Here is a 25,228-nt window from a genome sequence, read left to right on the forward strand (position 1 = left end):
AACTTGCCCCTTGCCGACAGATTTGCAATTTGCGGAAAGTTTCCAAAAAGCTGAAAATTTCTTGAAATTTTCACAAGCAATACAAGAAATTTAAATTTGAAAACTTTTGCATATTCCGCAATTTCGGAATGTTTCAATACTAGAGTCCGAAGTTCAGATTTGCAATTGACAGTGTTGCCCGGGGGAGCCTTATATGGGGGAAGCTTATGTCCAACAGTGGACGTTCCTACGACGAGCTGGCCGGTTTCACATCAAGCTTAAACGCCTTTTACGACATGTGGACTTTGGGGAGAGATGGTTCCGTCAAGGACTGCATTAAGAGCACGCAGCGCTGGTGTTACCTACCCTCTTGACTTGGGTTAGCTGCTGCTGCAGGCTCAAACTACCAGCTGTCCTATACCAAAACCGGGCATGGCACGACGTTAGCTTCGAGTCTTTTCTTCTTTGTCGGTATCTTCATTGCTGAAAGTTGTGTCTAGTCTGAAGTGCTCTTTGCCATGCCTTAGCTTCGTGTACATATTATAAATGTTTTTTTTTTTCGCAGATGCGTCTATTCTCCATTGTTTTCGCTCTCGCCTTGGTGATGCTGGCCTCAGGAGAGGTCCACTGGGACACGAGCGGCCAGTACCGTCTGGTGGACGAGGCGCCTTTGAGCATCAAGTATGCGCCGGCGCCGATCCGATACTACGGGCCCATGCCCAGGATGCTGAGCGAATACAGACCCTTCGTCTACTCCTACGTCCAGGAAGACAAATACTGAATCAATACAACTTGATTGAGATCAATACGTGATGAAGCGATAAATAAATAGCAACATTTAAAATTTGTTTTGTTACTTTTAAAATGAACTACAATCTTTTTACTCTACATCCTGTCTGTATATGTGTAGGTATTAACTGTAGAGGAGAAGTAATAAAGTAAAAAGGTTGTAGTCCATTGACACCTAAACACTAGTAGTACACATAAAACTAAAAGTCTAATGGTTGCGACTAAAAATTACTTCAAAAAATCCAAATAATGATGGATTCGAAAATCATACTCCATCTGTCGCATTCAGTTGAGGGAGCACCTAAATTTGACCCACTTCTAGCATTTGGATTGTGTTGAAACTTGGCATACTCGTGTAAATGAGGGCTATCGTTTTTTTGTCTCACTAGATGGCGCACTGTTGCGTGAGGTTTTTAAGTATGACTTTCAAAGTCTGTTATTACGGGCGTGAAAACAAAGTTTAGATTAAAATCATATTTAATACACCTTAAAACCGTACCATAAAAATATCAAGCATGCCACAGTGTTGCATAGTCCACGTTTTGTTCGGAAAAAAGGAGGACAAAGATTTCCGAAAGACAAAACTGTCTCAAAACACAGACATTCATTGCCCGGAACGCATATTTGCCACAATTAATTTCATATATTACAAATATTCACAAAATTATTCTAATTAGAAATAAACCCGCGTAGCTCACTCAAAAACTATGAGATTTGACATTTCGGAGACCTCACGCTACACTAGCGCCTCTAGTGGCGAATTCATTCGCGATAGCCCTCATTGCGTGACAACCCAGGAGCGAAACCCTGGTAGTCCGGCCAGGATCGTCTCTCCAGGACGGAACTCTTCAACGGTTAATGGCATCAACTTGAAATTTGGTATGCAAATGTATTTTAGGAGACAATGCAAGTACAGTCAATAAAAAGTACAGTCAGCAAAAAAAGCTTGTATTTAAAAATATTTTTTTACCAAAAACTTATTTATTTGATGTTGAAACGGCAAAAGATTAGGTTACAGACAGATCAGTACCCTAAAGAAATAAATGAGTTAGGTACATTGCACCGTCATCCATTCGATCACTTCTAAGAGGTTGAACTCGCAGCCCTGCAATGTATACAATACTTTTCTCGCATTGCGCTTTGTTTGTATCAAATGTGCATCACATATACTCCATCGGATCGTATATTAAAGTGTCAAAGAAGACACCGGCACCGTACTGGACAATTTAATCAGATATTGTCAGTGCATTTCCTTTGCTTCGGTTGACAACCACTCAATGGTGATATACTTAGGTCAGCCACAGAATAGATATAAGATTTTCAGCTTCCTTGTTATTTTTCAGTTCAATAACTTCTAATATGTCGTGAAACGCGGTGACTTTGAATCGTAGCGGCTCTAAGAAGTAGTTTGAATATGAACATCATTTTTTATTTAGTTTTGTATCATAAGCAAAAGAAGAACCTCAGAACTCAACTCAACGTCATTTATGCAACGAGTTGGAAAATATTTTTAAAAAGTGGTAAAAGGGAGTTTTTAAATATTATTTTTATACCGTAGGTACTCGTATAGTTTCATTTACAGCGATTTATTTATACAGCTGACGTGAAATGTAAAATTAACATAAAATATCATAAAAGTACAGTACAACCAGAATGTTAAGTATTATTCTCGGAACTGGTCGGTTTTTTTCGTATTCCTCAATATTCAAATGAGAAAGAAAAAGAAAACTGAGCTTTTGTTTCAATTCTCGACAAAACAGCGAATAACTTTTCGAATCTGAAACTTTTGACTCTTATTCCGTTCAGCAAATTTTAAACAGGTGACGTTTATCAGACATCAGACTGCTAAAAATCAATACAGCAATTAAAACATTCAATCACCTTTGCTTTGTTTTAATGTTATTGAAGCGATTAACGTCACAGCCTCGTCTGGCCGCTTTCGATTTATTACCACAAACAGGCTCATTGAAACTAATCTTACTTCGAATATCATCATCACCCCAGCCTATATACGTCGCTAAGCCGATTTTGATTAAACATGTCTAAAACCTGACCTGAAAAACACCACCCGTTTTAGAGCTACGGTGCCACAGACAGACAGACACACACACACACACACACACACACACACATAGCGGTCAAACTTATAACACCCCTATTTTGCGTCGGGGGTTAAAAATGCTATAACCTAACCTACAAAAGTAGGAAAACCTCCGACTTTGTCACTTCAAAGTTTAATATCTCAAAAACGGTTAAGCCGATTTTAATTAAACATATCTAAGAACCATTGCTAGAAAACCTGATTTCAAATAATAAAAACCGCATTCAAATCGGTCCACCCGTTTAAGAGCTACGGTGCCACAGACGTCGACACACACAGACATACAGACACACCGACACACATAGCGCCCTCTTTTTGTGTCGGGGGTTAAAAAAGCCGAGTACTGCCTTTTCGCAACGTAACGTTTGGCAACCTGTTTCATTTCACAACTTTTCATTTCGCAAACTCTAAAACTGTAAATATTTCAGGGTTTATTTCAGGGCCTTCGTGTAGAACCCTTTAGGTTAGGTTAGTTTTATAAAAATCCTGAAATATTTACAGTTTCAGAAATATTAAACAGTTGGGAAATGAAAAGTTGCGAAATGAAACAGGTTGCCAAACGTTATTCGCCGAAACATTAGTAAACCTAAAAAAGCACCATACCAACTTCTTGTACAAGTAACAACTACGCTGAAATAAATTGTGTACGAAAAGAAAATCAATAGCGGTTGCATTGAAATCCACAGTTTATTCATACTCTCTGTGTACCGTTCGTCGGTATTCCAGAAGTGTTCCTTTTATTTCTTCAGTACTGCGATACTGAGCGAGAAAATCACGTAATATCCTTCGTTTTGTTTTGTTTCAGCTTTGAGCTGTGTTGGGTATTGTTGTCTTCTACTGAACCATAGGCACTAAACTATAGCACTAAAAGATGCAGGTTGACTTTTCGACACTTTTTATTATGTTTTTCGCGTTAACAAAGTCTAGATTGAATTTAGCTTAATAAAACAAACGAGAGCAGACTTTTTCTATATTGGTACTAATACTCTTTGGCGGACTTGTACAGGAAGCCATGTCGAAAGGAAGAGAGCGAGAGTGATATACGCCGTGTAAAAGAGACAGACGATCTCTATAACTGCGTTCCAAATTAATATAATAGAATTTAGTACTTAATACTAAACAAGCTGGATTTAGTTCTACGCTTTTTCTTCGTGTGATAATTATGGGCATGAATTAAACCTCGAACAACGAAAGGTAAAAAGTTTTATTGATATGGACTTCCGCAGAGTAGTGTCTGCATCAATCAAGTTAAGATAGCTAGATTTTATCCGACTGCCCTAAGAAGGATTATGTTTTTCAAGCGTATTTATGTATGTATGAATGTATATTTCCTTTATTCCTCTTTGTAGTCTAAAACGTTTGTACGGTTTTCAACCTTTTTTCAACTTATAAAGTATCATTATATTTGTCAAAACTGTCCAAGAACTAGAAGAATTTATGGGTGAACTAAAACGATTATTTTGCTCACCTTTTAGTTAATTAATATTAATGTATCTCCGCAAAGTAACGCCTGATTCAATAAATTAACAATATGGGTATCAAATAATAGTACATTGTTGCATCAAGCAGAAAGTTATTTAATACTGCACCGAGTGCCGATTTGGAGTCCGAGCGTGAGCGAGGGCTTTAAAAAGCACGAGAGCAATATAAATTACTTAATGCGAGGTGCATAAGCAACTATTACAGGAATAGTAGACGAAAAAAAACTTATGCTAAACCATGAATAGGAAAGAAATGTCACTAGCACTCGATGATTCCATTTTTGTTAGTAAGTTTACATTCGCACTCTCAAAACATCTCCATGGAAAATTCGCAAGGTTCCCGCCAATTTGTTTCTTTTTTTAATTTCTTAGGTACCTACTGTTATTAGAGAAGAGTTAGTAGCAGATATTTTTACCTGCGATCTGTCAAATTTCGGATGAGCGCCAGGTTGGCCAACCAAACACACAGTTTTTTTTAAATATACGGTTACTTAGTATTTTTGGTAGGATTGGTAGCAACAATTTTTAGTAACCCAATCTGTCAAATTTCATAATATCGTCAGGTTGAACAACCTAACACTAGATTTTTTTACACTATGCAGGCTAATTAAATAGCAAAAATACTTGTTACCTTTTCGGTGGTGCAATTTAAAAAAAATCTAAAACAATGCAATAAAGGATTTTCATACATTTTTACTGCTGTAGAGCAGAAAAGTCCCGCTTTGTGCTGGGTATTTATTGCGGTTATGATAAATTAAAGCATAGTTGGAAGAAAAAGCTATTTATTTTATTAGTCCCTTTCAAATTTATATATTATATTGTGTGTGTGTGTGTGTTATAGCACTTTTAATCAAAAATCAATAATGCGATAGGTGAAGCCTAGTGGCTGCCACAACTTAAACTCACGCTAAGGCAATACCACAAAACTGTTTAGCTATCACCGTCATGCACATCGCAGAAAAAAAAGCTTAAAATGAAGTTTTCAAATTAATGTTCGTTTCACGACAGCAAACTTTCTGCCTTCTGGCAACAAGCCATTCCATAACTGCCCTTTTACAAAAGCTCTTCGTTAGAGCAGATCCCCGCAATCCATTTAAAAAAAGTATCAAGACCACAGCGCAACACAAACAGCGGGCGTAATATGAACAATAAACTCTAGAAATGTACAAATTTTAGAGTGCATTCCATTAGCCCGGCTCTCCCCTAAGCAAACATTTCGCAGGCCCTCAATCTTTGGCAATTTACTCCCGCTCCTAGTTACAAAAGTCACACGAATGGTTTGAAAGAAATATTAGCGGTACAATATTACAGATGGTGCACTTAGAAAAAATAATCGCTAATACAGCATGCAATTTTTAATACAAACATATAGTAACAAGTCGATGGTTTTAGTGCTATGAAGCCGTATTGAAATAAATTATAAGTTTAAAATATAAAAGGGCCTTTACTAACTATCGTTTTGATTTGTGGTTACAACTGCATCAAGTGTAAAAGAAATCATACCATAATTTAAAACTAATTTTGCTTAATGACAATATAGATGATGATGATGATGGAGATATTATTATTTTGATGATTATAATGACGATCTTAATGTCATCATTAATATGCTATAATTATAAGAAAGAAACCATTAATTAATATTTCTATTTTTATCTGTTTCTCGAAAATCTTTCAATGTTTTAGTATAATTATTGAACTATTTTTACTTACATTTTAAACTCGTAACATAATTTGCTTCGTTTCAAAAACGCAGTGCACACGGTTCCTTAGTTAGTTTAGGTAAGGTTACTTCTTAAACTTGTTTATCAAAGTTTATATTTATCTATAAACAAAGATTTTCCATATAAACTATAATTTGTCAAACAATGAAATTGAGCAGACCTTTTTGTTAAAAACGTAATCCTCCTCGGGCAGTCGTTTAAAAATTACAAGTCGTCTTATCTAAACTATATTATGTCTATTTAAAATAATACATGTAGTTAACAAGTGCTTGGACGCAAAATATACGTTTATTGGCCAGTATTCTGTTTCTAGTGTTTATTAAAATAATGGCGAGCGCTAAATTTAATACTGTCTCAATGAAAGTAATCTGCAGCTAGCAGGGGACAACACAGCGTGGACTGGGGATTATCAAGAAAATTGGACGGAGGTTTATTGTTATTAAGATACAATAATGTAAACAACTTTTTACTACCTACTTTGATTAGAAACAAAACCTTTTTGTGGATCCAAAACAGGCGACGCTGTAAATTGAGATGTCGGCGGCCGATCGTAAAATCCGCCAAATTACGAAATTCCTAGGCATAATCGTGAAATGGCGCCATTTCATGAATTGGCTAAGGGACATCCGCCATATCGTTCAAAACTCACTGTTTAACGATTTGCCTCGGCTCGTGCGTTGTGGTCACAATTCATACTAACCACTCCTCGCTTCGCTCGTCGTACCTAAATTTTTCTGTTTTTCGGCATATCACGATGTGCCCGGTATATAGCTAGGAATATCGTCAAATGCGTTGCTCTAATCGTTCTGCCGTATTGTTTCTCAGGCACATCGTGATATGCCTGCCCAACTTTTAGGCATATCATTAAATGGCGCCATTTCATGATATGCCTAGGAATTTCGTGATCTGGCAGATTTTACGATCGGCCGCCGACAGAGACATAGGCCTTCGAGCCAGAACACGTTTGTGATTTGTTTGTGTATGTGTGCGTGCGTGCGTGCGTGTATCTTTGTTACTGGTTCACGTTAAACCAGCTGCACAGATTTGGATGAAATTTGGTACGTTTGATAGCTGGGCGTTTGAAATAACACATATAACATGCATGATATAATATGTACCTACATAAATTAGGTACTGTTCATCTCGATATTCCCACAGGAAATCAGTGAAATCCCGGAACTTCAGTTCGACAGCTGGATAGTTTATGTGTTCAAAGTCGCGGTAATTTAGCTAATCCGGTCGCAAGCGCAGTGTAGGACGTCCACCAATAAGATGGACGGATGACCTGGTTAAAGCCGTGAGTTCACGATGTATGCAGACCGTTTTTAATCGAAGCAACTATCCAACAGTGGACGTCCTATGTCTGATTTGGTAATGATGGTGATGAATCTGACCGCAGTTAAGATTTTGGATTTTGGATTACACACACGTTAAATTTGGAGTCATAATTTTTATTCACTCATCCTATAGGGAACAGGTGTCTAATTGTTTATGTACGCACGTGCGTTTTACTGCACGCGAGCGAAGTCACGGTCAAATCCTAGTAACAAAATAAAAATCACTTCTGTAAACAGTATTTAAATTCAAGCTCGTTTGGCTAAAATAGTTGTAGCATTTACTTTTACCCAGCGGGTTTACTAACGCTTATTTACATTGCAAAGTAACTTCATTCATCATTTTTGCGCGAAATGTTGTACGTGATCATTATTTGTGGGGCAATTGTGAAGAGTTGAGCGGACTGTTTAGTTTTTTTCGTGCCTTTATGAATTTAATATTTATATTTTACTTTCCAAAGAATAAATATTCTGTCATTATAAATGTAAACGTTATTTGTTATTAATTTTATTGAACAAGAGGGTTGGTAAGAAAGAAATCACTGGGTATCAACAAAACCAGCCAAGAGCGTTTCGGACACGCCCGAAATAGAGTTCCGTAGCCATTACGAAAAAAATAATTAATATTTTTCCTAAGATTTCATATTTTGTACGGAATATTCCAAGTTTAGGTATATTTTATACCTTAGGGTGCTATTTACTCTTAAACTACTAATAATTCTCAAGAAAACTTAACCGTTATAGTTTTCCTTGTAAGTTTGATATTATACTTACTACCATCCTGAATTTTTCCAAAAATTTCCTGCTTACGGTTTAGATTTTAGAAGGGGGAGGGACGCACGTTTTATCATCAATCATCTAAAGTATTTAGTCGCTTCGTTAAATTTTTATTATGATTCATTTGGGCCTTTAAGGGCCTTTATGCCATATTGGCTCGCGTAGGTACTTAATGAAAGTCCGAATGTAATGTTTTTCAGAATGATCGTTTGTCATAACTCTTTTTTCTCTGAATCCAATAATTATTATAAAACAATCCTAACCTAACCTATACTTTTCTGCAGGATGACCATTTAAAATTTTCAGATAAATGTAAGGATTCAGTGGGAAAAAAATTATGACAAACGATGATTCGGTTAAACATTACAGTATGACTAGCAAAAAGTATGTATGTATGTAAACTCTTTATTGTACAAAATAAGTAAACAAGTACAATAAAAAAAAAAAAAAAAAAGTATGCGAACTCCTGGGCCTTATATATAATATGGGCATATTATGTTTGCATTCTAGTGTTGGGCAGAGTTAGTGACTGAATTCTTTCCGGGTGCCTTATCTTATGTTACTCGCTAGTTTCTCATAACCTGCGCCCGCGCCACAGGGGATCGCTAGCGCAGCGCCGCTGTAAAAGCTAATTAATTACTGTGCAGCCTTGAATAACTAAGGATTTGTATAAGTACTTCGGCGTGTGGGGAAACGCGTTTATTGTTCAGATTAATATCTCATACTTATGATGGAGGTTTGGTTTGAAACAAAAAGGGCTATTAAGCTTTCTGGTTGGCGATTTGAAATATGTATTTTGGGTTTATTGTGTTTTAATCTCTTGGATTAACGTAAAGAATAAGAGGTTTTTATGCACTTAATTCTAAAGGCAAAATTTATTTTACTCAAATTCATAATTATGAAATGTTGAAATTTATGATTTGCTTTTTTATCAACAGAAAAGTTAGTTTTTGCGACGAGCTCCATCAAATGTTAATCGGAATTCTACTTGTTATATTGAAAACACATAAGGTACAAGTATGAGTATAATTTAATAAAATGTTGCTCAATCGGTTCGGATACAATCGGCAGAGGCTCGGTAGTGCTCGTCGACACTTCGGCTATTTCCGGCGTCACTTCGGCGATGGTCGGCATCACTTCGGCAATCATCATCCCAGCCTATATACGTCCCACTGCTAGGCACAGGCCTCCTCTCAGAACAAGAGGGCTTGGGCCATAGTTCCCACGCGGGCCCATGTGGATTGGGAACTTCACATGCACCATTGAATTCTTTGCAGGTTTTGCAGGTTTCCTCACGATGTTTTCCTTCACCGCAAAGCTCGTGATAAATTTCAAATGTAAAACTCAGAGGTGCGAGCCGGGGTTTGAACCCACGACCCTCTGTTTGAGAGGCGATAGGTCAAACCACTAGGCCACCACGGCTCCTTTACACCACGGCTCTAGTCGGTATTGCCCGCTCTTGTCCCAGTGGATTTCGGCCTGCGCGAGGTCAGCCAACGTGACGCACGCAAAGATTGCTATCAGTTTCATCTAGAGTGAAAAGATAATGTTAGTACAGAATTTAGTCGCTCCGCTCAGTTATTTTTACCAGAACCATAGTAAAACAGGAGAAGTATGTCCACTCCGACCCTTTAGGAGACTTAACTGCCTACTCCGGCGCGGATGCCTAGGGTTGTCGATGTCTATTATAGATTTATCACCTACCGGCAAATAATTTTAGTACGAAAGTTAACTTAAAATTGTCTTATGTCTGTGTCTAGACAAAAAAGATTCCATGTCGCTACATTATTATTATAATACTAAATTTGAAAATATTATTAATAAATTCGCCGGAGTGGTGATGGCGACTGTGTACATACTACTTATGTGTCCCTGCACAAAACTATTACACTACACTTATAAACTACTAATTTACAACTATACCTAATACAAAAAAAATACATAAGTAGGTACGAGTACGCGAACGTAAAAGGTGATCATCTCGCGAAGCGAGCGCAAGACGAGCGAGCTAAAATCAAAACGTACGGCACCGACGGCAGCGCAGCCTTGACTACAGAAAACTTAATCCTCCTTAAATTATCAGTGTGTGCGTGCGGCGGGTGCGTGCGTACCGGCGCCAACCGGCGCGCACACATTTAAGCCGCGCGATGTACTTTTGTTTGTAGTGAACTTACTTCTCCTCTTTTACTAAGCCAGAACGGTGCTGTGCGAGAATAGGTGAATGAAGCGTTTCTATTGGTTCAAGAAAAATACATTCCTCGCAACACATCCTCGCACATCTCTGGTGGAAATGCAGCCTAAGGGTAACGGTCACGGTCTACATCCTGCTACAAATATAACCCTTAGGGGCTGTTTCACCATCCATTGATTAGTGTTAACTGACGGTTAAATGTAATGCGGTCTCTGTTTGTTTTGTTCGAATAGACGGAGACGGCATCACATTTAACCGTCAGTTAACACTAGTCAATGGATGGTGAAACAGCCCCTTAGCCTTTAACTAGGGAAGAAAAATGATAAATCAATCCAACTTAAGTGAGACATTAAATAACTGGGAAAACTACAGAAAAAGTTTCTTTCACTAGTGGAGGTAACGTGTGAAACGCCACCTGGTGGCCATTTATCATCGCGTGTCCTTCGTCAAGCGGTGCGTCCACTGCCGCTTACGCCTATTTGCAGAGGGTAAAGCCAAACGGGCGTAATTTTTCGAGTTGTGCATCGCGTATTTTCAGTTCGTTCTGCTGCATTCGGTTATAAATAAATATCATGGGATACTTGACACTAATTACCTAGTCCCAAACTAAGCAAAGTTCGTACTATAGATACTATAGGCAATGGATAAACATATGGACACTTATATGGATAAATACATACTTAAATACACATTAAACATCCAAGACCCGAGAACAAACATTCGTATTATTAATAAAAATCAGGGATGTAACTGATGTGGTTTTATCAGAACCGAAAGCGGAACCAGTTTACCGGAACCAGAAACGGAACCGGAACCAGAATCTGAGTCTGAGTGATAGGTACCTAGACGAGATGTCAAGGTCTACTAAACCTGAGGGTTTATTGCGTAACGTTTCTGACACTCGCGATCACAATCAAATGATAGTTTTCGCATACAAAAACTGTCAGAAAGTACATTGTGTCTTAAGGGCGGTAAATAAGGAATTACGAACGAGAGTCTATTAGAAGCCCGAAGTCGAAGATGAGGTCTTTAATGGTCGATGTTCGTAATTCTAGTACGCCGTGCGACATTACAATGTTTTTCATCACATTTGCAAGTAAAATTTTATATTTGTAAAAGAAAAAATATAATTGTTCCAAATATTAGCGATACCTTAGGCTGTGCTTTTGGCAACGTCGCCCTCTACCTCCCCCTCCCGCAGCATGCGCCGCAACGTGCTGTACGATCTTTGAAATCGTACACCGCCGCCGCGGCACCTTTATGCTACGCGGATTATTATAATAGGTTAAGTTAGTTGTAATTAAGCAAGCTTACGGCTCACACGTGTAATAAATAAACTTATATCAATCACGCTAGCGTTCATCATTTAGCAAACGGCTAATCTACTATCATCATCATCGAAAGGTTTATGAGCATATCAAGGCTCATACATCTTTATGGTCCTTCGAACCGCGAGTGAAAAGTTTTTTTAGTGTGACTGCGAATCGGCTCGGTCGGCTTCCCACCAGCGGGTCTCACCGACGGAGTTGAGAAAGCGCACAAGGTCATACAGAAGGAACCGATTACTCGAATCAAGACCTATCAAGAGGAGCAGCAAGGCTCTACAGTGATCAGGAACTATCATAACAAGTGTGCACACATCATCAGAATCAAAATATCCTGTTCACGCGATCAGCACAAGTTGGTGATTCCTGCACCAACAGAGACGACTATTTAGATTCAAGCAAGTGAAACTCAGCAGTAAATTGAAGAAAGCTCTCATCATGGATGATCTTCTCAAACGTCAAAGCGAAATCCTCAAGGAAATCGAAAAAATCAACACCAATTTCCGAAAAGATGGTTCCAGCAGAAAAAATTCGGATTATATCAAGCGGAGAATAAATAAGTTAGAGGAACTCTTTGCAGAGTTGGAGAATAACGACCGTGAATTATCAAAATATCCGTATACTAAAACGGATTATTATGTTAAGGGTATTTTCGAGCAAATACGAGGTTACTACACATCAACGCTATCTATGATAACCTCGTACACACCAATCCCTGAAGATCAAGAAGGCTCATCTGAACCGCCATTTGACATACCGGATCAAGATTTCAAGACACCAACCAAACAAGACCGTGGTGAAAATAGCAAATCAGATGACCTTATGAAGAAACAATCGAGCAATTTCCGAGCATTTACAAGAACTGTTGCCAACATCAATTTGGAATCAATAACCGAGAAGTGGGAATTCGAAGACCTTCTGAAAACACTACAAGCACGTTGGGCGGCCATCGATAGTTTGCATTGGGAAATTGACAGCGAACTAGAAGGAAGCAACTCCGTGTATGAAAAAGCATTCACTAACCACGAGGTCAAGTATAACGATATCAAGAAAGCCATAAATAGCAAGTTATGGTCCGTTGCACATATAGAGAAGTACACTCCGCAAATGAAAACACCGGAGTTTAGCGGAAACTACCATCATTGGCAGTCATTCAAAGACTTATTCTGCGCCACAATCCACAATAATCCAACACTGTCAGATGGTCAGAAAATGCAATTCCTGAAAACAAAGGTAAAAGGAGAAGCGGAACGCCTAATCCAACATCTACCGGTCACCGCCGATAACTACAAGACGAGTTGGGATATACTACAACATAGATACGACAATAAAAAACTCATTTTTAATTCACATATAAGTATCATGTTAAGTATTCCAGCCATGCAACAGCCGACGGTGGGTCATATCAAGAACATTCACGACTCCACTCTAGAAAGCCTCAACGCCATAAAAAATTTAGGAGTCGAAATAGAGACCTGGGATCCCCTACTTGTGTATTTATTAACACAAAAACTAGATACACAAACCCACAACGATTATTTGGAAACTCTCAAACAACCGAGAGATTTGCCAACAATACAGGATTTCCTAAATTTCTTGGAGGCTAAGTTTACAAGCATGGAAGCAGCGCGTCAAAAACAAGAAGGACCGCTATCGAAATCATACACATCAAATCAGATTTCTTCATCAGGAACGACAAGAAATCCGAAACAAAGTTTCATCAAGAATAAACGAAATTTTCCGCAATGTCCTCTGTGCAACGAAAATCACGGCATATATTACTGCGAAAAATTTCTACAAATGTCGCCTATTGCTAAAGCAAGAACAGTTGCAAAACTTCATCTATGCACTAATTGCCTATTTAATCACAATGGTAAACCTTGCATTGCGACAAAGCGTTGCCAAGAATGCAGAGGCGATCATAATACAATATTGCATGCGGCATTTCACAAAACATCGAATCCGACACCTAAAGTCAGCATGGCGGTAACAACGACAGAACATATAAAACAATTGCCGCCGAGCGTAAATACCGCTCAAATAACAACACAAAACGAACCGCCGCAAATCTTGCTAGCAACAGCATTGATTAAGGTACAAGCACTTAATGGAACTTACTATGACCTCCGAGCGCTCATAGATCAAGGGTCCCAAATATCCTTGATCTCTGAAACAGCAGCGCAGCGCTTATCATTACCCAGACAAAAAAATAACAGTGTAGTAACAGGTGTTGGTATCAAGGACAACATTTGTAAAGGTCAAGTAATCATTACGGCCAAATCCACAGACGGAAACTACACTTTCATCACAAACGCTCTTGTCATGAAAAATCTACTGAAAAGTTTGCCTAATCGCACATTTATCAAGCCTTCATCGCATTACCTCGCAAATATCAACCTTGCAGACCCAGATTTTAACATTCAACGCCCCGTAGACATACTATTGGGCGCAGAGGTATATTCCAGCATTCTTATGGAAGATATTCGCAGATCAGATGAAACATCTATGATCGCGCAGCGAACACGTCTGGGTTGGATTTTGAGCGGCAAGGTACCATCAACAAGTCAAGAGTTCAATGTCAACACGATAAACATTGACAAATTAGAAAAATTTTGGGAGATCGAAGATATTTCGGACAAGTCAATATTATCAACTGAAGATAATCAATGCATTCAATATTATCGAGAAACTACAAAGCGCAAAGAAGACGGAAGATACGAAGTGAAACTTCCCCTTAAATCTACCTTTGCGGAAGATCTCGGTAAATCGAGAAATAAAGCAATTGCACAGTTCTTACAAATCGAGAAAAAAATCAGCAAACAGAACGAAGATTCAATGGAGTACAAGAGATTCATTGATGAATATAGACAACTACAACACATGAAGCCCGCCGACAAAAATTCCACAGTCGATTGCTATTTACCACACCACGGTGTTAAGCGTGAAGAATCATCAACAACATCACTACGGGTCGTTTTTAACGCTTCATCGCTAACATCAAGCGGAAACAGTTTAAATGACGTTATGGCGAGAGGTCCAAACCTACAACAAGACCTGCAATCATTGATTTTAAAATGGAGACAATATCCTATTGCCTTCACCGCCGACATTGAGAAGATGTTCAGGCAAATTTGGGTACACCCAGATGATCAAGCACTACAAAAGATTATTTGGAGAGACAGCCCAGACGAACCGATCCAAGATTATCAACTTACTACTATCACATACGGCACCAAGGCCGCACCATTTTTGGCTATGATGACCTTAAAACAATTAGCCAAAGATGAGCGTGATAACTATCAAGGCAGCCAAGCCCCCAAGGTCGTGGAAGAATCATTTTACATGGACGACCTACTACACGGGTCATTCACTTTACATGAAGCGACGAAATTAAAGCAAGATTTAATCAAGTTACTAAAATCAGGTGGCTTCAATTTAAGGAAATGGTCTTCCAACCACCCGTCATTAAATCAACATGATAAACATCTCCAAACTAAGCAAGACGGCAGTTTCGAGTTTAAACAAGTAGAATCAACAAAGACCTTGGGGCTGCGCTGGAACTCGCAGCAAGATACGTTTACATTTAAATCAAAAATAGACACCGCAATAGAGAAGAAAATTACGAAGAGAATGCTACTATCAGATATTTCCAAAATATTCGACCCCCTTGGTTGGTTAACGCCACTAAGTACCAAATTGAAGCTTTTATTCCAACAAGTGTGGCAATCAAACTGTAAATGGGATGATCACCTACCCGAAAATATTCTAAACGAGTGGATTAAAATCAAAACAGACATCAATAACATTAACAGTATCAAGGTTCCACGATGGTTAGGTATAGAACAAGCGTCGGATATTGAATTACATGGGTTCTCGGATTCATCAATGAAGGCCTTTGCCGCAGTTATTTATATCAAGATAAATAAGGCAAATCAATCTAAAGTCATCCTTGTAGCGGCAAAATCAAGAATTGTGTCCCAGAAAAAAAATACCTCACTACCTAGATTGGAATTATGTGCAGCAGAACTATTAGCAAGACTCATGAACAAGATTGAGCAGTGTTTGCCTGGACATAACATTAAAAAATTTGGTTGGACAGATTCCACAGCAGTATTGGGATGGATTCAAGGCGAGATCAACCGCTGGAAGCCGTTCGTAGCCAATCGAGTCAGCCAGATCAAGGACGTTATGGGACCAGAATGCTGGCGTTACGTCAAGTCAGCAGACAACCCCGCAGATTGTGCCAGCCGAGGCATAACAGCTACACAATTAAAAAACCACCCTTCATGGTGGAGCGGCCCAGAATGGTTATCATCATACACACCCGAAAAAGATGCCAAAATACCATCATATAAGACAAACGAAGAAGTGAAAAAATCACAAGCACTCGTGATACAAAACAATAACCCAGAAAGTAAACAAGATAATGAAATCATCACGCAACTTCTTATGCGGTACAGTTCATTCAACAAAATAGTGCGCACATTAGCGTGGGTGCGACGATTTATAACGAGCAAGCAGGAAAGAGAGCAAGATACTTTCCTATCTTTACAAGAAATACTAACTGCAAAAACACAAATAATCAAGCATGTACAGCAGTTATACTTTCCATCTGAAATAAAAAACTTAAAAAATCATAAAACAATCGATTCCAGAAGCAAGATTCTGAACTTAAACCCTTACCTTGATAATAATGGTTTACTTCGAGTTGGTGGAAGATTGAAAAACGCAAGCATAAGCGAAGATATGAAGCACCCAATTATTATCCCTCATGAGAGCTTATTGGCGAATCTCCTCATCGATGACGCGCATTCAAGGACGTTTCACGGTGGGGCACGGCTCACGCTATCTCACACTCGTATGAACTATTGGATAATTGGGGGCAATCGCGCAATCAAGAAACGTCTGCTACCTTGTGTCATCTGTCGCAGGCACAAACCTACCAAGCATCATCAATTAATGGGAGATTTGCCGGAAGCAAGAGTCAACCCATCTCGCCCATTCTATAACACTGGTGTAGATTTCACCGGACACGTCGACGTGAAAACGAATAAAGGCCGTGGCGTTAAAACCACCAAGGGTTACGTCGCTGTGTTCGTTTGTATGGTGACAAAGGCCGTGCATCTCGAGCTAGTGTCAGACTTGACGTCATCATCATTCCTGGCCGCCCTTCGACGACTAGCTGCCCGCCGCGGAGCACCACGTCACGTTTATTCGGACAATGCCACCAACTTTACCCATGCAAGCAAGATGTTAAAGCAAGAATTCATAAAACTACAAGACGTCACAGATGATTCATTTTTCAAAGAAATTACAGATATGAACATCGAATGGCATTTCCAGGCTCCGTCATGGCCTAGTGCATCAGGACTAATGGAGGCAGCCGTGAAGAGTCTTAAACATCATTTAAGAAGGGTCCTTGGAGAACAAAAACTGACCTTCGAGGAGTTTACTACCTTACTCTCGCAGCTCGAAGCATGCTTAAACACAAGACCACTTTGCGCGATATCTGAAGATCCAGATGACTTGAACTTTTTAACACCATCACATTTTTTGGCGAGCGGTCCAACATTGACGATCGTTGATACCGAAAAGGATGAGCGCACTAGATGGCATCATACGCAAAAAATATTTAACGACATCTGGAAGAGATGGCGCCTGGAATACTTGGCTCAATTACAAACAAGAACAAAGTGGACGTCAGCAAAGAACAATATCAAGGTCAATGACGTCGTGTTAATTCATGACGCGAACCTCCCTCCTGGCAAGTGGAGTATGGGTAGGGTCGTAGAACTACATCCAGGCAGAGACGGCTACGTCAGGGTCGTCACACTAAAAACAAAAAATGGACTCATGAAACGACCAATAGTAAAGTTATCTATTTTGCCTATTAATAACAACAGCAACGAATCAGTACCGACATCAAAAAGGGCCAGCAAGCGAAGTGCTCTAACCACAGCCATTCTAGCATTTATTTATTTTTTGACAATGCTAACGACCTGTTACACTCAAACAATTATACCTGTGAATCAAGATCAAGGTTTATATTTCGACAAGGTCGCCGATTTAAAACTCATTCAAGACGAGTGGAAAGTCATCGCATATTATGACTTAAATCCCTATTGGAAAGGAATTTCGGCCTTCTCAAGGTACTCTCAATACTTAGAGACTGCCTGCAATGCAATCAAAGATGAAACTATTTGTGACGTTATTATATTTCAGCTACAACACGCCTTTACGGAGTTAGAGTACTATAACAATGTTTTGATGAATCATCCTAATCACCCCGCACTGCGAATGCGACGCGGCCTTATCAATGGAATAGGAAACATCGCTCGAAGTCTGTTCGGAGTATTAGACAACGAATTCGCAGAACAGTACGCGAAGGACATTACACATATTCAGATGAATGAAAAACATTTGGCGGTAATGTGGAAAAAACAAACATCTATAGTGGAAGCAGAATACAATCTACTAAAGAGAACCGAAGACAGTATGAGAAATCAAACTCATATATTCAATGCACATATAAACAAATTAGAAACATCAATGACTTCACTACAGCAAAAAATTAATACTGCCGAATATATCAATCAACTGACAATATCATTTATATCAGCAAATAATATGTTAGCAAGTTTAAGAAATGTGCAAGACACAATATTAGATGCCATGACCAGCGTCTATCATGGGAAGGTCAACGTCCACCTTATGAGTCCGCAGCAGCTTCAAAGTGAACTCAACATCATATCGACACAACTAAGTCAAGACTTATCCCTGCCTGTTAATGACATCGAATCTCAATTGCAAAACATATACCATTTATTACGAATTCGAACCAAGATGACCGATCAATACTTAATATTTGAAATTAAAATACCACTCATTAGCCGTACCAGTTATGAGTTGTACAAGATTATATCAGTTCCCAAACAAGTGGGCAACAACATGGTCACCGTAATCCCAACAGCAGAGTACGTCGGAATCAACATAGAAAGAGATACTTACTTACCTATTTTACAAGAAGACATCAATGAGTGCATTTCACATGACTCATCTACCTACATGTGTCAAGTACGACGACCTATTTATAAAATGAAATCGGACACCGACCTATGCATCAAAGATACATCTAACCAGTGCAGGCTGAACATAGGAGTTTGCAAAAATGAATGGATCACACTTAGTAAATTAAATATTTACTTTCATTTCTGTTGTCAATCATGTCAGCTGCGAACAATATGTAACGATCAGGTTACCGCGAACAAGCTGACCGGCGCTAACATTATCAAGCTGCCAGAAAAATGTATCATCACCACAGAAAACTTTACAGTTTATTCTAATAAGATGTCATCAAGCGAAATGAAGATTAAGCCAAATATTGCTGAAATAACAATACCTCAAATAAATCACATTATGAAGCTCTCTGTACCTGTTACGAATATCAGCGATATAATTATCACCACAGACGCAACAGCTCAGCTACTACAAGATTTGGGAAAGAAAATAGAAGAAATCAAGAATAGCGAAGTTCTGCCCAGTGACGAAATATCATACCACGATGTTCACCATTACACAGCCATTTATGGTATCATATTCATAGCAACAGCATTAGGTATCTACGCGCTATATTGGCGGCTATCTCGCCGCCAGAAGGCGACCGCAGCAGCACCAGCAAGTGAGCAGCCGCCGCTCGAACTGACGGCGCCGCCAGCCTTCGGCTCCGTCGGCTCATCAAGAGACAGGGGGACTACACCAGTTCTACGAAAAGTCATGTTCAGTGATAACAGTGTGTAGTTTATGTCCATGAAATATTTAAGATTTTTGCATTGTTTTGATTCATCTCGTAGTCGGGAGCATGTACGATCTTTGAAATCGTACACCGCCGCCGCGGCACCTTTATGCTACGCGGATTATTATAATAGGTTAAGTTAGTTGTAATTAAGCAAGCTTACGGCTCACACGTGTAATAAATAAACTTATATCAATCACGCTAGCGTTCATCATTTAGCAAACGGCTAATCTACTATCATCATCATCGAAAGGTTTATGAGCATATCAAGGCTCATACATTATCCTTTTCGGGATTCCGTGCCTTAAAAGAATAAACGGAAATAAAACGATTATGTTGAAATTTTGGAAAAAACATAAATTTTTGTGACCCAAACACGCAATAACGTAAATAGATGAATAGGTTACATTGCAACTTAACTTCCTAACACCTACGAATAATAAATATTTTGTAGCCTCGATTACTCGATTCAAAACCTTAGACATGGGTAATCTCGACTCCGCGAAGTGATCTGATTCACTAAATCCAGCTCCGTTGTCGGTGTCGGTACGAAAATCCGACTCCTTTTTTGACTCCGTTCTTTCGAGCGATTATTAGTTTATCTATGGCCGATCCGGTCCGGCTCGGTTCGGTCGGTACCAAGTAAGGTACTGAATTGAAGTACCGATTCGTTTCATACTTTTGATATTGGGAAATTCTAAATTGTGTATTTTTAAATAACTATGTGCTAATTTAAGTATTACTATTTCTGTTTGATTCTTTGAAGCTTGAAAACGTGTTAAAATGGCAGTGTTTTTGGTATTTTCAAATTAAATTCATACATCACACGTGCTGGCTTTTATAGCGAGCGAGCGATGACTTGTTTTGCAGCAAGCCTGCCTGCCTAGTGATTCCGATCCGACTCCTTCCGGATCGGTTCGGTACCGAAGTTCTGATTCTGAAGTATAGATTCGTCATAATGACTCCTTTGAGTCTGTCCAAACAATATTATGATATAAATTCTGTGCCATAAGAGCTATTTTCGCTGCAATTTTTGCTTAATATTTCGTGAAATTAAGTGTCGCCCGCTCCTGTTATTATATTGTGTTGTAATTCTATCTCATTTTCTTTCTAAAATTAACGAGCGAGTAGTCCGAGTACCGACGTAGGTACCGGCTCACTCAGCGCCCGACCAAACATAATAAAAAAATAAGATCCGATCCGATCCGAGAGCGAAAGCGGAGTGAGTGAGTGTGGCGGCGATCACGAGCCGCTCGATCCAGCCGGACTTGGTCGCAGTTAGTAACACCGGAGTCGATAAGATTTGAAAGGAATCAGGAGGAGTCTACGAGTACGTAGTTATTAGATTAAGATGGAGCTTACAGAAATTTCCACACAGTATTATTTGGAGTTTATTAGCTCCAAGCGGCAGCTGATACCAGTAGACATTTTTGTTTAATATTGATTACAAATAGGTACTAACTACCTACTCAAACCTATCTAAATTACGAACACGCCTATAATAGCTCTACCTGTATCGAACTACTTTTTTTTATTCAACTGGATGGCAAACGAGCAAGTGGGTCTCCTGATGGTAGGAGATCACCAACGCCCATAAACATCTGCAACATCAGGGGTATTGCAGATGCGTTGCCAACCTAGAGGCCTAAGATGGGATACCTCAAGTGCTAGTTATTTCACCGGCTCTCTTACTCTCCACGCCGAAACACAACAGTGCAAACACTGCTGCTTCACGGCAGGATTAGCGAGCAAGAAGGTGGTAACAATCCGGGCGGACCTTGCACAAGGTCCTAACACCTGCAAACTAACTTTGTATTAAAATCTTATGACCTAATTTTCATCCACTTCTGACTATAATATAGTGTCAATAGGCATAAAATGTGGCAATAATGCTAAGTTTCGATAACAATACATTATTTTTTGTTTATTAGTGCATTAATATACTATTAAAAACGAGTTTTGAGGGTTTCATAATTTTTTTCTTCCTACAGACATTTTTTTCGGCATCTAAATGGCGGTCAAGTTACTAGTACAAATCATGCATTCTTTTCGACATGAACCTCTGTTGACACAATTTAGGTGGTAACCCCGCACGTAACTCCTGCAATCACGAATATATATAAACTACGGGATAAATGACCAGGTCGATCATATAAGGACTTGGAGTGTGCTATACTATCGTGGCTCTTCCGTTCTACTCTGTTATCTTGGACTGCTGTAATCAATATAGCCCCCACGGAGTTCAAAGGGAGTAACTACACGAACGTCACGAAATTGATTAAAGAGCAAACTTTTTATAATGAATAGGTAAAGGCAATGGGTCATTCTTTAGCTAAAGAGAAGACGGAGCCGAAGTGCCGCAAAATATTTATAGCGAAAGCAAATAGGTATTATTCCAAATGAAACATTTTTAAAGACGTAAAAAAATGTTTTTACTTTTAGCTGAGTCGTTAATTCTTTTAATTCGTCAAAAGTTGACTTTCATAATTCACTCTGATAATCTATATATATAAAAGAAGAAACTGACTGACTGACTGACTGATTGCTGACTGACTGACTTATAGATCAACGCACAGGCCAAACCGCTGGGGCTAGATACTTGAAATTTACACACTAGAAAAGGATATTTCGAAATTCCCATGGGATAGGGAAATATCTAAACTTTTTTCGCTTCTTTGTTTGTAGTCGAATCTCTGAAACAAAAGAGCCGATTTTTAAAAGTCTTTTACCGTTAGTAAGCTACACTATCCTTGATTGACATAGATTACTTTTTATCCGGGATAATGCAAAATTCCCGCGGGATAGAAATAAATTGATTCAATTTCGGAGCTGATTTAAAAATCTTACATATTATGTGACATAACTATCTCCAAATGACAAAGGCTACTTTTTCTTCGGGAAATTACAAATTCCAATGGGATAGAAAAAACTGAATGCAACTTCGGGGATGATTTAAAAAATCTTTCACCAATAGAAAGCTACACTATTCCTCATTAGTATAGACTACTCTTCTTCGGAAAAATGCAAATTTCCCGCGGATAGAAATAAGTGAATTCAACTTCGGGTCTGATTTTAAAAGTTCTTTCACCAAAAGTAAGCTACAGTATTGCTGATTGACATAGGATACGTTTTTCCGGGAAAATGAAAAATTCCCGCCGGATAGAAATAAGTAAATTCAACTTTGGCACTGATTTTAAAAATTCTTTTATATAATATAATTGACTATCCTTTATTGACATAGGCCACTTTTTTTTCGGAAAATCTAAGATTCCCATGGGATAGAAAACACTAAATTCTACTTCAGAGCTGATTTTAAAAATTCTTCCACTAATATAAAGCTGCACTATTCCTGATTGGTATAGATTACTCTTCTTTGGGAAAATGCAAAATTCCCGCAGGATAGGTAGAAGTAAGTAAGACAATCCAAATTCGGAGCTGATTTTAAAAATTCTTTCACTAATAGTAATCTGCAGTATTTCTGATTGACATAGGCTGTTTTTCTACAGAAGAATGCAAAATTCCCGCAGGATCGAAATAAGTAAATTCATCATTGGGGTTGATTTAAAAGATATTTTACCAATTGGACGCTACATTATCCCTGATTGGCATAAGCTACTTTTCTCCGGGAAAACGTAAAATTCCCGCGGATAGCAAAAAGTGAATTTAACTTTAGGGTTGATTTATTTATAATTCTATACCTAACTCTGAACAGTACCATGACTGGCTGACTGACAGACAATGCATAGTCAAAAACTACTGGTGCTAGAGACTTGAAATTGGCATAGATGGACCTAAAGTAATACAGAGGTGCACTAGGGAAAGATTTTAGAAAATCCCATGGAATAGGAAAATATCTCAACTTTGTTTTGTTTTTTGTTTGTTGGGGTAATCTCTGAAACTACTGAGCTGATTTAAAAATTCTATTACCAATAGAAAGCACAATATATCCTTGATGGACAGACTTCTTAAAGAAATAAAATGATGACGGATCTCTCGAGATACAATCCTATATCCTACCTATGTCGTGTAGGAAGTCGCCGGCAAAAGAAACGCGTAGTACTTTAACGTCTTTAACGTTTCGGCGAAACAGGGTTTCAGAGTTGGTACGAATTATGAATGATTAATTACTTCTTTCTTTCAATTAATTCTTCTTTAACATTTTTCGTAACATGTGCTGACTACTAGAGCTGAAACTAATGAAACCAGAGACTTGAAATTAGCAGACTTATTCCTTGAAGATCCTAAAGGTGAATTGTCGAAATCTCATCGGAGAGGTAATAGAAGGGAAGGGAAATAATGTATGTCTTCGATTCAAATGGCTCCTATTTCCGTAACTTTGGCATACAAGTAGGTTAGTAATTCAACCACAACTCCTTCGGATTCTACGCGACTATAATTCCTATGGACGAGAACTAAAGAAGGCTAAAATTATATTTTATTCAGAAAAGTATGTGCAAAACACGTATTTTGTATTTAGTAAGTATTTAAAATACTAAAATTGAAAACCATTTAGCATTTTGTAGGTATTTGAAATAGAAAACGTAACAAGTACCTATTTGCATTTTGTTACATTTTATAAACCATTTTGCACATCTCTACAGATTTCAACTTAATAACGATTTCGAAGGGAGTCTGAAACGCGTACTATTTTTAAATTCCTAACTTTTTTAAGCATCCTACAAAACAAAATGACATGTGTCGTATCCGTCGTTGTGCCACGTGTTATGTCATGCAAGTCACGCTCCCAAAACACACCAGAATTCACGGGTTAATGTCCCACCACGAACGCGCATAAGAGGAAAACTTTAGATGCAAAATGAACGAGTGGTAATTTTAAATTGATTAGGGTTCCATAGCTTGCAAAAACTAATAGAGTGGTACACTGGGTAGGTATATTTTATCCCTATCCCGGGAACATCGGGATAAAAAGTAGTCTATGTGTTAAACTAGACGTCCAGCTACCCAAGCAACAAAAATTATCCTACAGTGCACACTTTATAGGCCTGCAGCACTAATAATGGTCTCTTAGTGGTTTTAGAATTTGCTGCTCCGCTTATTATAGCATGCACAGAGTTTAGTTATTCTTGTAGTACATCCGTCCTTATACGTTAACTTATTACCGCTTATAGACCTAAATTAACAGCACAGTATAAGCTAAGATGTCCTATAAATCCATTATAAGACAAGTATGCTTATAAGATATTAATTAGAACTAAATATACTGGAAACTATTTGCACTATGACTTGAGCTTATAAGTGTTATAAGTTTACAATGTGGATCAATAATAAGTAAATTTGTTCTATAACGGCTTATTCCAAGAGTGAGTATACTTGGTTCTATTGTGCATATGTCGAACGCTGTTATAATCTTATCACGATTAAAATTCCGTATAATATAATTACTACCCAAAATAGTCTTCGTGAAGTCCAGTAAAAGTGCACATTTGCTTTTAATGGTCGCAGAAATACCGTTATAATCTCATCGCAAATATTTTGTTGAGTCGTGCGTGGCTTGTGGTTTTAAATTTGTGACTTACTATTACTTCCTATTACAAAATTTGGATACAAAACTTTACAAAAATAGATTTGAGAAAATGGAAGCGGTTGAAAAATTCAAAAAAACATCAACAGTAATTCACTTGTCAGGTTCTAGCTTTATATCGGGCAAAAGGAAGTATAGTAAATGGCGAAGGTCCGGACAAAATAGTAAATTTGAAAATTTTACACAAAAATGA

General features: G+C 38.4%; 2 protein-coding genes across 2 annotated transcripts in view; one reads left to right on the forward strand and one right to left on the reverse strand.

Moving 5' to 3' along the window:
• The window catches only part of gogo (thrombospondin-1 like protein golden goal), a 533,136-nt gene that overhangs the window by 122,278 nt on the left and 385,630 nt on the right, over positions 1-25,228 (reverse strand). The gene's annotated exons all lie outside the window — the stretch shown is intronic.
• LOC141436348 (uncharacterized) lies at positions 11,602-19,768 on the forward strand. Its single transcript, XM_074099287.1, has one exon. The coding sequence runs from the start codon at positions 12,140-12,142 to the stop codon at positions 19,496-19,498; it is 7,359 nt and encodes a 2,452-aa protein (XP_073955388.1). The 5' UTR covers positions 11,602-12,139; the 3' UTR covers positions 19,499-19,768.

This window comes from Choristoneura fumiferana, chromosome 16 (genome assembly GCF_025370935.1).
Source record: "Choristoneura fumiferana chromosome 16, NRCan_CFum_1, whole genome shotgun sequence".
Lineage (NCBI taxonomy): Eukaryota > Metazoa > Arthropoda > Insecta > Lepidoptera > Tortricidae > Choristoneura > Choristoneura fumiferana.